Source organism: Corapipo altera, unplaced genomic scaffold, assembly GCF_003945725.1.
Source record: "Corapipo altera isolate COAL_440 unplaced genomic scaffold, ASM394572v1 50, whole genome shotgun sequence".
Lineage (NCBI taxonomy): Eukaryota > Metazoa > Chordata > Aves > Passeriformes > Pipridae > Corapipo > Corapipo altera.
This window is the reverse complement of record NW_020884889.1, coordinates 5,134,930-5,148,642: the sequence shown is the minus strand read 5'-3', so window position 1 is coordinate 5,148,642 and position 13,713 is coordinate 5,134,930. Positions and strand designations below refer to the sequence as shown.

Sequence of the window (13,713 nt, the reverse complement as noted above, 5' to 3'; positions counted from 1 at the left end):
CATTTTCTTCTGAGTGCTGCACTCCTGGTGCACATGTGCTGGCTGGGGAGTGCAGAGCTGGAACGTGGATGTCCTAATCACCATCAGGGTAATGTGAAATGGGGGGGCTGCTACAGTGTCCCAGTAGGATGGGGAAAAATAGAGAAGAAAAACATTGACTTTATTAGTTAAATGAGATTGGAGTGATTACTTTTCTTTAAGATTGCAGCTCTGCTGCAAGCTATGATTGAAAAACACTCATTGGTAGTTAGCTGCAGTGGCTGTGGGAGAATCCTGCTGTGATATTTCATTTAATGGCACTCTGAAATTTTCCCTTCATTGCAGAATACATCTTTGACATCTTTCAGAGGTCATTGTTTCTTTTCCTTAGACCCAGAGAAAACCTTTCCCTGTGTCAGGGAAAGGTCCAAAACTGTGTGTCCCAGCCAATTTCAGGCTCTGAACTGGAGAGCTGTGACATCCTTCAGGTGAACACCCTAAAGTGTGGAATTGCCAGTATCTAAACAGAGAGCATAGTTGCAAGGCTGTCCTCCTCCTCTTTCATTTACCCCTCCTCAGTCTCATTAGGCAAACGAGAATCTTAATAAAAGCCACTTAAACTTGAGTAAAATCCTTGCTGCATGTTGATATCAGCAGGAATTCTTCCGTAGACATTGAGTCCAAGCTAAAACTCATCCACAGACTTGGTTTAGGTTGATTTAGAACTTTAAAAATTAAAATCACAGGCTGCAGCTGGGACCATTAACCTTGATAAAGTGCCCTCTTTCCATTCACTGCAGTCACGTCCTCTCTCTCTATCATAAGGATCATAAAAGCATAATTTGTCTCTCTTATTTTGACAGGTTTTATCCCACCTCCACTGATCTTTGGGGCTGGAATTGACTCCACGTGTCTGTTCTGGAGCACGTTCTGCGGCGAGCAAGGAGCCTGCGCCCTGTACGACAACGTGGTCTATAGATACCTGTATGTTAGTATTGCTATAGCCCTGAAGTCTTTTGCATTCATCTTATACACAACCACCTGGCAGTGCTTGAGGAAAAACTATAAAAGATACATCAAGAACCACGAAGGTGGTCTCAGCACTAGTGAGTTTTTTGCCTCTACTCTCACCCTAGACAATCTGGGGCGGGACTCGGTGCCCCAAAGTCAACCACATAGGACAAAATTTATCTATAACCTTGAAGATCATGAGTGGTGTGAAAACATGGAGTCTGTTTTATAGTGACTGTGGAGGGGTGAACTATATTAATAATACAAGGGTTCTTTTTAATAAAAACAAGGAGAGAGCACGAATGAAGATACACAACTGCAAAACAACAACGGCAACACAGGAAACTTTTGTCTTTTCCTCAAAGTCAGACCCAGCCATGATTCTTGAGAACAGCATCTTCTAATGGGATCACTTGTGACATCCTGCAGGGTGATGGAGAAAGCAGGGAGCCATTTGTGGCTGGGTACCAGCCCCCTTGATGACAGTACAAGCTCCCAAGGAGGGCGTCTGCAGAGGTTCATTGGAGAGCTCAGCACACGGACAGGCTTGGGCCTGAGGCGTAGAGAAAGCGAGGTGATAACGGCAATAGGTGTTTGCGGTTGCAAACGGGGTCCTGGGGGGTGTGTGGAGCACCCACAGCATGGGCTGAAGGGTTGGCCAGTCTGGGTGCTGCTGCTCAAACCTGCTGTGCTCTGCAGTGGCAAGGAGGGGGCGATGCTGGAGTCGTTCCACCAGTCACACTCTGTCACCAGCCACGAGTCCACGATAAATACCTTGAAAGCTGCTGGAAACCTTCCCGGTGGCGAGCAATGCTGTCAGGGGTATCCAAGTCCTTCCAGCCCAGGCTTATTCGCAGATTGCAGCTCTGTGGCTGTCTGTGAATAGCTGCGCTCAGATCTCAAACCCAGTAGAGTTCAAGACATTTGCTCACACTTGCCAAACGTGCTGTCATTTTTAAAGGGGGACGAGTTCCAAATACTTATCTGTGTAGTCCTCTAATAAGATGTTTTTTTAAAATTATTTTCAGATCTATGTTAACCCTTAAATCGCTGACACTTTTCCATAGGGGGGATTTATTTATGCTAGTTTGGGGAAGGATCCTGTTTAATTCACCCAAACGTAATGTGACTCAAGGGGTTTGTTTAATCCTCTGCGTTTTTTATCCATACGCCTTCATTCTAATATGCTACCAAGCCAATGAAGACACATAATATGTTTTTAAAAAAGAGAACGAATGCACTGTGTCTCTATAAAAACAACTGTCAGTTGGAAAATTATAGCTAATATGATGATTTACATAATATAGTTTTTTTCATATTCTATGTGACTCAGTGAATACATATATATGTGGAGAGGCTGTTTATGTTCTCTCCGGTTTTTAAAGATATATATATATATATAATTTGCAATCTAGAAATTGTGTGGTGGATGTTTTCTTTAAAGTGTGTGTGTGTGTGTGTGTATGTGTACAAGATGAGAGGAATACTGACCTTAATCCTTCAACCCTCACAACTGGTATTTTATTCTTCACCTGAGAAGTTCCACTGATTTCAGTGGAAGCCATGTGAGGAAGATGGAGTAGCCTCCCCTCCTGGATGCCACGTTTTGCCCTTAGATGTGGAAATAGTGTTCCTCTGGAAGGCTGGGTTATGGGAGCAGAGGCTGGCCAGCATTGAGCAACTCAAACTTTCATTCAGCTCCCCAGGAAGCATCCATGCAGGAGCAGATTCGGCTTTGTTCTTGCAATGCAGTCTTACCTAAGCCTGTAAAAATAATGGGGGAGCTTTCGTCTGATTACAAGAAGTGTGGGGGTCAGGCTTATTTTGTATGCATATTTTTGTTTTCCAAAACATTCCTGCTGGGAAGGAATATAAATTGGTAATGTTTGATGAATCTTCCCCCAGGAACCAGACCCATTTCCAATGGACTAAATGTCAGAAGGGTTTTAAGGGTTAGCATCATAAAAAAAAGCTCCTTTTTTTGTTTGAGTTTTTAAGCTGTTGTGAACTTGAGGATGTTTAGAAACCTGGCATGTTGAATCAAATGCTGGATGTCACTTCCATGCAGCTGTTGGAGGGGCTGATTTTCCCCAAGTCCTTGTCCATTGCTGGCAATGGACACCCTAGAGCTGGCACAATTACAGACGGTTGATGACTTGCCACTCATGTTCAACACCTTTTTAGCAGACTTTGCTTTTATCTAGGCATTGCAACATGGGTGTGGGGTATCAAACTGCTTCCACTTGACTGACTTTACATTTGTCTTTGTAATTTATGCACAGCATTATATGTTCAGCAACAATAAGGGCAGGAAAAAAGGGTGTATCAAATAAACTCCACTGTGCCAAATACTCCACAAATATTGTAACTGCAGATATTTGATTCTTGGGTTTCAGCCATGTTAAGAATCACTTGATTGATGAAGGAGTTTAAGGAAAAAAAAGGTTATTAAGCTATGCAGTGCCATTGTTACGCTGGGTGGTAAATGATGCTTTTTAGATCATTAGATTGGTTTAGTGTATCCTGTCTGCTAAAATAGAGATACTGCATCCATAAAACAATGAATTTACAAAAGGCACAGGGTGCATAACTGTCTCATAGAATATATATAATTGTCAAGTATAAGCCTTTGAAATCATTCTGTACAGTTCTCTTCGTTCTGCAGATTTATTACTTAGACTGCTATCTTTTCAAATGTTAGCTCATAATTTTATACTATACACACACATTCAGACTCAAACACAAATGTCACAGAATAGAACCTTTCTAAAAGCCTGGTTGCTTGAAATTCCATAACCCCTTTCACAATTTCATTATTTTCCCCTTTGAAAGTCCAAGGTGAAGGACAATAGCATGCTGACATGATGCAAAACAAACTCCCAGTGTTCACAAGCTGTGGTTTGTTGGTGCAGTCAAAAGTCCCCCTTGACCGGAGTTATAGAAGCAGGATTCCAGGGCACAGAATGTTTTAGTTTTTATTTTTGTTTTCTTTTTTTTTCATTTGATCTCTTCTCTTAGTATATATGGGAGATGCAGTTGAATGGGGTTACTTACATTATTTTTAAGCTGTAACTTGAAATTCCTATGTGATTGTTATTTTATTTCTTTTGATAATGCAGCTTTTGAAAAGCTTTCTCCTCATCCCACTCTTTTTTTTCCCCAAGGTTGTATCCAATGCCTGCATCGCGAAGGGCTTTGCTGTCAGTGTTTTGGTATAGATTTAAGAACAGAGCTTTAGTTTTAAGAAAATACACAGACCAAAACCTTCATCCATCCCAGCAGGCATTTTGGGTTTTTTCTGATTTCAAAACCACAAGCTAGTTTTTCCTGCAACCCAATTTTTGTTATAGAATAACAAATTAAAAGAATCACACATCCTCCTGCTTCCCAAATTGCAAGTATGGGCCTTTGCCTGTCAGCACTTTGCTTCCATCCCTCAACTGCCTTAACAATGCAGGAAACGTAAGAGCAAGGATGGAGTAAGAGTGGAATGTTGGAATTTTTTTTCCCATATTCACGGGCATTGAAATTCAGGGGTTTGTTGAGACCTCAGTCTCAGCAGAAATGTTATTTTGACATTTCCAAGCACTGTGTTCCCTGTGTGGCTGTCTGCTAAGGAATGGGATGTTTGTAAAAATAAACTACTTGAGAATCCCAGTCTCTCTGGGATTGCCCAATGGCCTTGCATGATTTCAGGTTGGGGTTTCCTTTCCCTTGCACAGATCCCACCTTGGCGTAGCCCTAGTGGAATCAGAAGGGGACCCCAGTCTAAAATTGGTGCAGATGACACTAGAATCAGTTTCTTTGCACCCTTGTTAAAAAGATGATGCATTTACACAACCTTCTTTTTATACATACAGAAATAATCCATTTTTTCTGACTTTACCCAGAACATCTTGGATGTAGGTTGGGCCCAAGAAGGCCATCACTTGAATTATCACTTGAATTATCACTTGAATATCACAAACCTTCCATTCCTTGGGAATTCAGCTAACAGGGACCTCCCACTGCCATACCCCTGTGAGATGCACTGAACTCCTCTATGCTGCTACAGTTCATCTTGATTGGGTCTCACCTTGCTCAGAAGGTGAGAAGGGAAAGATGCAGAGAGGAATTAGCTTCCATTAGCTGAGTTAGCTATACTTCAAAATGCTTCTGAATTGAACTGATGGTCTGCGGACATTTGGAAAGTGATTGGAGTATTTCCAAATGGCTGAGATGCATTGACTTCTTTTTCCTTGGAAAAAAAAAAATTAAAATTAAGGGAATGAAAGAGATTTGGAGTCCCTCCTATCTGCATGAGAGTTTTAAGTTCATCACATTGTTGTTGGAGGCAATGTACTTAAGGTTCACCTTTGTGTCTCAGACAGACACACGTTTTTTTCTCAGTAAAGGTGGTCCTAGGACACAGAAAGGCGACTCCATCTCACAACGAGCAGTTTCACTCCAAAGCCAACCCAAGACAACCTAAAGGCTACCAGCTCTGTGAAGCTTTAGCCCCTGAGCCAGGCTTGGCTGTTGCTGCCATGTGAGTTTGTCACAGCTCAGTGTGCTGGGCCTGGTATTTTCTTAAGACTTCGACATTCTTGGTTTGATGTTGTTTTTATTCTTGGCAGGTGAAGTGGGAAATTGTCAGTATAAAACATACATGCAAATGCTTCAGTGGACTGATATGATAAGAGCTTTGTGTCTTTATTGACAAGGGTTTCCAGACTTATTCCTGCTTTGCCTTTAGACACAGCCATGCTCATCTGTCCCCCTAATTTCACGTGAACTGTGTTTGCAGACAGAAGCAGTTTTTGTCGTTGTTCTCTCTCTAGATCTGATTAATACATGCAAAGCTCACAGGCTTTCTGTGCATAGGGTGGAGCACCCCTGTGTATAAGCATTAATACTGACCTCTCATCTGCATTAGGAGTTCTGGCTTTTCTTACCTAGATCTGAGTTCACCTCTCCCAACATCCCATACTGCTTCTGGGACTCACCTGTTTTGTTGGAAGCAATTCTAGGAGACAGGTAGCCAAGACACAATTGGTGGGAACACAGGCAGCAGTTTATTAGTATGGACAATCATATGATGGGAGCCTTTGGCATGAGCCAGGCCCAGCTGCGGTTATCTGATGGTTGAGATTGATCCGAGGAAAAAAAGTCATTGTAACTGAGCCCTTTGGTGTCTCTTGAAGGGATTATCCACCCTTCTATGCTCCTGGATAGCCCTGCCTCCCCTAGACCCATGGTTTGTGGGCATTTCTTCCAAACTGACCATCAGCTTCCTTTCTCCAGCCACAGTTCTTCCTTCCCCCTGATGGCAAACCACAGCTCAGCAATACCAAGTCAATACAAGGCATTCAGAGTTACTGAGTGGCATTTACATTTGCCTGGGATGCCAGCAGGTCTCAGTGTTACAGATGCTCAAAATATTATAGTTTATTCTGCTCATATACACTAAATCTATTTCTTCTAGGCTGCAAATTGTGTTTTCTATCATTCCATTGACATTTCTAGCCAATCTGAGTCTTAATACAATTGCTTTGCTGAAAAATGGCCTTTCAGCAGATCTTTGACATGAGGTACTAGTGATACCAATTAAAATCTTTGGCCGTTGTCTGTTCCCTGAATCCAGTGGAGCAGGAGGAAGCTCTGCCTGCTCAGAAGCAATACTGGTATTTTCTGTGGCAGAGTATGAAGATGGACAGCTTTTCTTTCAGCTTTAGTCTTGTCACAGCTGCTCGTCTATGAGCATCCCTTGGTCCCAGAAGGACACAGGGAATTCAGGAGAAGCCACGTGGACAGAGGAATCTGTTTAGATGGCTGAATGAGTAGGACCGTAGGATGTTTGTAGTGTTGATGGTGTTTTGCTTGTCAGAACCTTTCTTCAGTCTCTGTTTGTTTGATGAATGGAGTGACCCCAGGGATGGGGTCTTTGGAGTACAATGAATTTGTGATGTTTACCCCACTTTATTCAGATTAAGTGTGGCAGAGAAGGGTGTCCCACCCTAGGAAGAAAAAGATTAGCCATGCCCTGACAGTTTGTAGTGCTGGGCTTGTTCTACACAAAGTTGGTGTCTGCAAATAGCAGAAAGCAATAAGAAACTTGTCAGCTCCAACTCAGCAAATAATCTATAGCAACTTCATAAATGAATTTTCCCTTTTATTTCTTTCTTGTGAATTGCCGAGAGAACCAAGAAAATGCTTCCAAGTGTATTTGCAAGGTCATTTTTGCATATCATCTGTGGTCTGGAGGGGTTGGAAAAGCTTTCTTGTAATTCATACATGTTGGTTTGTTCTGGCTGAACATAGAAATCACACGGGATATTTCTGCTCCCTGAGTTCCCTATACAGGAATTTTCTCATCTGTACAAATGTTTAGTTCAAAAGTATGGGATCAGGCGTTGAGTAGGAGGATCCTTGCTCAGTGCCAGTGGGCAGGGTGCCACTGGACACATACTAGCTCCAGGACAGCCAAAGTGCTGGCTTCCAACTCACAGTCCACTTCCCAGGAATATTCTCTCACAGATGCTTGAAATTCTCAGCCTTTCCTACTGTTCCTACCACTTAACACATTCATTTGAGTAATTACTGAGAGCAAACACCAGAAGGGTATGAACCCAGATGAAACCAAATTGGTATTGAGGTGAAGCAGGTGGTGTAAATTTTATTTGTGATGTTTGCACAGCTCTTGGATCGGAAGCAAAAACCTCTTGGGAATTAAGAGAGTTGTATATGGCCTAACATCTTAGTTCTTCCCAACTGAATTACCCATTGGTGGGACAGCCCTTGAAACCCCTTTTCTTTTGCAGTACGGTGTCGCACAAATACCAGTGCATTTACCCCTCAGTGCAAACTGCATCTCAGTGCTATGTTTTTGGTGCCTCACAACTCTTAACTGTGAACTTGAAGGGAAGAAATGACCCCTGTTCTTCGCCCACAATGCTTCCTGCCTGATCAGAGGAGGATGGTGATCCCTCTGGACGACTCACAGCCGTTTCCCTGAAGTCTTAACAAACGGTGCTCTGTGTTTGCAGGTGGCCTGTTCGCTGTGCTCAGGGGTCTGTAACTTGTCTACAGCCCCACGTTGCCTTCATGATGTTCTTGGTGCAAAGCATGGTGAGGAGGTTGAGCATGACTGCCCCCGACAGATGCTAAGGGCTGCCGGTGGTCTGGGACCACCAGGGTTTGGGAGTCTCCATGTTAGCACATGAAAGCAGCTTCCCTCACCTACTTTTGGGAAGGAGCTGTCTCAGAGCAAGTTCAGTGGGAAGCTGGAGCAGCGCTGGGACTGCACAACAGGGGGCTCTCAGTTCACTTCGGTACCACATCTGTAGGGAGGAGGGGTGGAGATGGAGCAGGGGAAGAGCTGTGACCTTTTAAAACCCATAGTGCCTACCACTGCAAATGGAACGCTGTATTGTATTATATTATACGTGACTACCATGTAAATAAAGTACAATAAATGTGGTGTTCGTTAGGATTTTGATACAAGTCAAATGCAGTCTGCAGAAATGTTTTTTTTTCCCTGCTGTATGTACTTATATCACATTCCAGGCACGGGGATGTTTGGAGTCGTGTGAGCTAGCAATGCATAAATGGCATTAGATGGGGAATGTTTGCAGTAAGACTGTTTTAAAATTCCTTTTGCCCTGTATAGATGAGACCTGAGCACCATCTGAAAGCCAGCCAGAAGGCAGGGAGTGGGGGCAGCTTAAACAGGCAGAAGAACAGCTCATGACGTGAAGGGATTTTGAGCAGAAGCAACTGCTGCCCAGCCAGTTCTTGGCCATGCTTCATTCATGGTGGAGGGAAAGCAAGGTTTCAGTTTGGCTGATTTCTCCTTGCTTTGTTTTCCTGCTGCAGAGGCTGACCAGCAGCATATGCCCTGCCTGTGTAACCTGGTTAACCTCCACCCCTGAGATCCCTTAGTGGCAGCTACAGCTGAGCAAACTTGACAGCTTAAAATTCACAGCAGATTGAGAAAGAAGTTCTGCTCTAAACCAGCTGGTTCCTCTGTGTCTCTGGCAGAGATTGAGGGGCTTGTGTTTTTGGCTAATAAGAATATTGGGAACTTACTTTGTTCCTTAACCCACTCCCTTCTCCATCCTTCTGTTTCTCCATGGTGTAATAAATAACACATTTCTGTGAGGCGGGTCCACCATGTGCCCTCCAAATCCTGATGCATCTCTTAACTAGGTTGGAGGTGGGAGTTTCTCCGGGCTTCAGAAGCTCAGGACTCCTCTGACAAGTGTTTGCAGCCAGTGTGTGGCTGTAATCTTCCATTGGTGCTTGGAGGATGCTTCCACACTGATTGTCTTGTTGGAGAACAAGACCACTCCATGCAGTTTGTCACACCTATGGCTCAGAACTCCCCTGCAGAGCTCTCTGCAGGGTCCACAACACTGGAGGAGTATCTACCTACCTCTGTACCAGGCCAGTCCGTGATGTTTGTCCTTCATACTGTTGCTGTCCTTTACAGTCACCTGGGCAGAGCAGCATTTGTGGGTGGTTGATTGTGGAGAAGGTTCATCCTGCACAGCACATCTCCCACAGATGGTCTGTAGCAGTTTGTGTGGGACCTGGATGAGCCCACGTGCCACTGCCCCTGCCTCAGGCTGTGGGTGCCCAAGGAAAAGCAGTCCCTGAAAAGGTCTTTGAAGTGTGCTGGTTTGACTGCTGGTAATTTTGCAGGTGTTTAGCAGCACTTCCAAAACAAAGCAAAACCTAGTTTGGAAAAGGAAATGTTTCACTGTACAATTGATTTAAAGAAAAAAAAAAAGAAAGAAAGAGAAACCACATGCTCGATATATTTTGAGTACTGTGTTCTGTATTTTTGCAGCTTATATTTTCCAGATGAGCAGTTTAGAAATAATGTGATGTGAAATACATACTGTAAGTTTGCTGTAAATTATATTAAAATCACTATTTTCATTCTTCTCCTGTCTCACTGGATGATGTCTTTGGTTCTCCCAGGTTGGCTGGCTGGGCTCATGCTCAGACTGTCCCAGAAAGTTTTCCTTTTCAGTAAAAGCAGGATTTTTCTGTCCAACCCAATAGAAAGTTCAGGTTGGAGGTTGCATGTTGAGGTTGAAAGTTTGCTGGAAATGACAGTGGGGGTGAACATGTTCCTCTGCATGTGCTGCCTTCAGAGGAGAGGTCCTGCTGAAGAAGTGGTTGTGACAGATTTTTGGGAAAGGACAAGATGAAGTTTAATTAATGGAGAAGGGAAAGGGAGAACGAGGACATCCTAGATGGTTGCAGAATGGAGGAACTCAAACACCTGGAAGTCAGTAAAATGAGGAGGAGCTCAGAGGGAACATGAGTTGAGCAGTTGGGAAAAATGCTGGATGTCTCCGTGGTGACGAATGTGTCTGACACTCTTTGTGTCAGTTCAGCTGTGGAGGAGAAAAAGAAAATGAGCTTTTAGCTGAAATAGCAACAGCTCAGTGAAGTGGCTGAGCCCTGCAAAGCACCCTGAGCCCCTGCAGCTGTAGGGACTTGATCAACATGCCCTATGATGTAGGATCAGGCCACATTCCTGAGAATTCAGGATATCCACTTCCCTTTGCTCTAGCTGCTGCGTTGGTCAGAATAAAAGTAAGCACTTTTTCAACCCATTATTTTTAAATGTTTTAAATCTGATGTATGAAAAGAGTAGTTTTCTCCTGAGCTTCTACAAAATGATGCTAAACAAGGCAATTACATTCCAACTGAGTTGAATATTCAGTTATTCCTTGTTTGTTCCATTTTTTATCTTTCCCTGTTCTAATTCCCTCTTCTGGAAGGCAGAGAGCAAAACAAAGATTAAAAGTCAGAAAAAAAAACCCCAAACATTTTACTTCAAATGAGTTGAATCCAACCACTGTTGCTTTGAAATCACTTTCTAACAGCAGAAGCTTTGGAGAACAGTTCATGAGTGAGGGAGAAAGGCTGGGGAAAAATGTTTTGTTAAATGTTGACAGCAAAGAATCTTTTGTTTATTTCACTTTATTGCTTTCCCTCAGCCCAGCTACTGCTAATGTTGGAGCCTGCACAGGCTCCCTCTAAAGGCATCATTCCTACTTGCTCCACTGGTCCTTCCAGGCAGGTCCCCGCTGTCCCCCACGGTGGGTGAGCACATCAGCACACATCACACCCAGCATTTTAGGACCTCCCTTCAGCTGCCGTAGACCTTGCATTTTGGCTACTCCATCTGACAGAACTGGGCTAATTGGGTATTTACTGAGCTGAATTCTGTTGTGGATGCAGATTATTAACCTTTATGTCACCTAGAAGATATTACACCTGGTAAAGTTAATGTTTTGAGACTGGGAGGTTAATGTGTCAGTGCTCAGCCCTCCCTAATTAGCAACAGGGCTGTGTGTGTCTGTGCTTTAATTAGAAAGGACTGAAAGATGGGTCACATCAGCAGCATCAGTTTATTGCCTCCTTCAGCCCTCTCTGATCATCTCTTCCTTGCTGTTCCAGGACCTTGGGTAAGTCTTGATGTTATGGTGCCCATCGCAGGGAGGATGTGTGCTGGAAGCCTTCCCAAGGCTAACCTGAGCCTGAGCTGGGTCTAAGGCAGCGACTGGTGATGATGTCTGGGGAGCTCCAAGCTGAGGAGGTTGTGGTGTTCCTATCAATGTGCTTAGCTGAGGGTCTTAGTTCTGCACCAGTTTTGCTCAGCTTCTGAAGCCTCAGGTGGTCTTTAGGGTGCCCCTGAGCTGACTGAATGGCATGGAGTAGTTGTTAGGGCTTGGAAGAACTTGTTTTAGTTTTGCATTCTGGTGTTCCACCTGCTTGCAGCCAGAGCATGCCCTGGGTTGTGTGTGTACTGGAGTGAGGACCATGCAAAGAGCAGTCTGGTGGTCAGGAGTGAGGAATACTGGAAGGATGAAATATGCCATTAGAATTGTGAACTTCTGAACCCCAAACATTATTTGAAGAGCCTTGCTCAATCAGTCAGAGAGATAGATCCAATGTTGTTCATGTCTGGGCAAAGTTAGGTATTTATCCCTTGTTTCTGGTTTCCCATCACTCTTGTGACAAATATGTGCCAGGCAGGAGCATGGGTTTGTGCCTTGCAAGACCAGGAATTGCCTGCCTGCAGAAGGCTGTTTGCAGCTTGTGTCCAGGCTGACCCTAAGCAGCCAGAACTGTGCTCTCTTCTCACTGCACATCCATGGAGGTCTCCTGAACAGGAGAAAAGGTTTGTTCTGAAAGAGGCAGCTGCCTCTTGATCCACAGCTCTTCCATTTGTGCCTCCTGCTGCTTATCTCTCAGCTCTGTAGGGATGGATCCTGCCTCACGTGGCAAGTGTCAGGCAATGACATCAGGCATCCTCCCATTCACTGCTCCCAAATGGGCTCCCTGTGTCCTGCATGGCAAAGGACACCTTATGTCGTGCAAGTAGCTGGGAGAGATGCACATGGAGCTCAGTAAATATGGGCATCTGGTGTAAGGCTGCTACTGTACAGGGCAGAAGGAAAGTGCTTGGCACATTCCCAAGTGATGCTGTTCTCCATGAGCTGCAGCAGAACCTCCAGTTCCTGACACTGCATGAGCTGAAGCTGAGACAAGTGCTCTGCATCTTTGACAACAGGAGTGCCTGTGATCCACGCTAAAGGTGACCAGATGCAGGCTGATTAACGAGAGATAGGAGGAAAAATTACTAATCTTTTTAGCCTGATTGGAGGAGGTGTTGCAAGTCAAGACCTCCCTTGGTTTTGTGAGCCAAACTTCAGCAGCACAAGGAGGAGCCTCAGGTGTCTCCTCCATGACATGGTGGGTCTCAGCTCCTTTCTTGAGGTAACGATTGTCCTTCCACATGAGTGCCTTTGGGCTGTGCAAGCAAGGTGCAAAACCAAACTGCTAAATACAACCAGTCAGTATATTCTCTGTGAGTTAAAAAAACATAATTTCCTCCAAATTACTGCTTTTTGTGGGAATATCTCCATTTCAGTGGCATTTCATTCAAACAACAGCTGATGAACTTGTGCTGTCTTGTTGGAATTGGAACACTTCCTTTGGTTTTTCTTTGAGTTTTCTTTGGGAAACCGTAGCTTGAATTCTCTCAGCATATAAAATAAGTCAGAGTATTTGGACCTTTATGAAAATGAAATGTTTCTATTGCTTCAAGCAATATTTTCTGCTTAACATTATACTTATGTGGAAATTCTGAAATTCAGTGTTTTCTTCTATTTTGAAACACAAGTGCACAAAAAACCTTCTGGAATTTTTTACAGATGCCTTTTGCCAATCCAGACCTCACCAGAAAAGTACTTTGGGTACATGACCAGCCTGGTGGTCACCTGGGACATGGGAGCAGACACAGCTGCTGTCAGGGAGTTGCAAGAGCACACAGTCACCCAGCAGACCATGTTCTTGTCAGACAATGTGAGGATAAATCCTGCTTGTAAGCAAGTAAAGGTTTATCCATCTCTCAGTTTCTTTTTTCCATTGATCCAGCCTTTGATAGAATAACTGATGTATTTAGAAGTCAAAGCTAATGGTGCATTTTTCCTGTTAGCTTAAGGCCAACATTGGTTTTAAAATTGGCTTTGTGTCTGTTCTTTTGCAAATTTGCTGGCCCTCCCAGCGGGAGATGGGAAGATGCTGCCATTGTGATGCTTGAGCTGGGCTCACCCTCAGACTGAGAGTATTGTTCAGGGGCTGAGCTTGCTCGTGTCCCACTGCCTTTGAGCACAGGCTGTGTAGCTTTAGCCTGAATTTTTTAGAACGTAGAATTCT

At 44.0% G+C, this 13,713-nt stretch overlaps 1 protein-coding gene across 1 annotated transcript in view; it reads left to right on the top strand.

The window, feature by feature from the left end:
• Window positions 1-7,765, top strand: part of SLCO3A1 (solute carrier organic anion transporter family member 3A1) — a 137,111-nt gene extending 129,346 nt beyond the window's left edge. The window contains exon 10 of the mRNA XM_027644494.1: window positions 843-7,765. Coding sequence (XP_027500295.1) covers window positions 843-1,222 — 380 coding nt within the window. The 3' untranslated portion in view covers window positions 1,223-7,765. The remainder of the gene's footprint in view (window positions 1-842) is intronic.
• The last annotated feature ends 5,948 nt before the right edge of the window (window positions 7,766-13,713 follow it).